Below are 432 nucleotides of genomic sequence, written 5' to 3' on the forward strand. Positions count from 1 at the left end.
CGATTTGGAAGCGTCTCCTTTCCGCAAAACCGAGCCACCCAAAAATGTTAAAGACGTACGGGAATCACCGGATAAGCGCAAACCGAAGCCATGCAACCCGTTTGCACCTGCAGAGGAAATTGACGTGCCGTTATGGCTGTGCAGTCGCCTGCCAAGCTCAAACGATTGTCGATCACAGACATCTGGATTGCATCCACACCGAGCGCAAACACTTCCAGGCACCCCGCCTGAAATCAGAAACAGCAGAGGTTTGCGCTCAAGGCTGCGCCTGATCTTGCGTTGCCAAGATCCTAGACGATGCGTTGCGGGTTCAGCCTCGTTTTGACCAGTCCCCATAAGCGTTCGACGACGTTTGTGGGCTTGTGCACCGTCGACCCCTGTCGAACACTGACGACTCTGCTCCGTTGCAGACCTACCAGACCAGCGCACCTC

The 432-nt window shown here is 55.3% G+C and overlaps 1 protein-coding gene across 1 annotated transcript in view; it reads right to left on the reverse strand.

Moving 5' to 3' along the window:
- Window positions 1-432, reverse strand: part of EMH_0070930 (uncharacterized protein) — a gene marked incomplete at both ends in the record, with an annotated part of 2,094 nt that overhangs the window by 1,171 nt on the left and 491 nt on the right. The window contains one exon of the mRNA XM_013499032.1: window positions 108-227. Coding sequence (XP_013354486.1) covers window positions 108-227 — 120 coding nt within the window. The remainder of the gene's footprint in view (window positions 1-107; window positions 228-432) is intronic.

Source organism: Eimeria mitis, genomic scaffold (genome assembly GCF_000499745.2).
Source record: "Eimeria mitis Houghton genomic scaffold, Emh_scaff3929, whole genome shotgun sequence".
NCBI classification, from domain to species: domain Eukaryota; phylum Apicomplexa; class Conoidasida; order Eucoccidiorida; family Eimeriidae; genus Eimeria; species Eimeria mitis.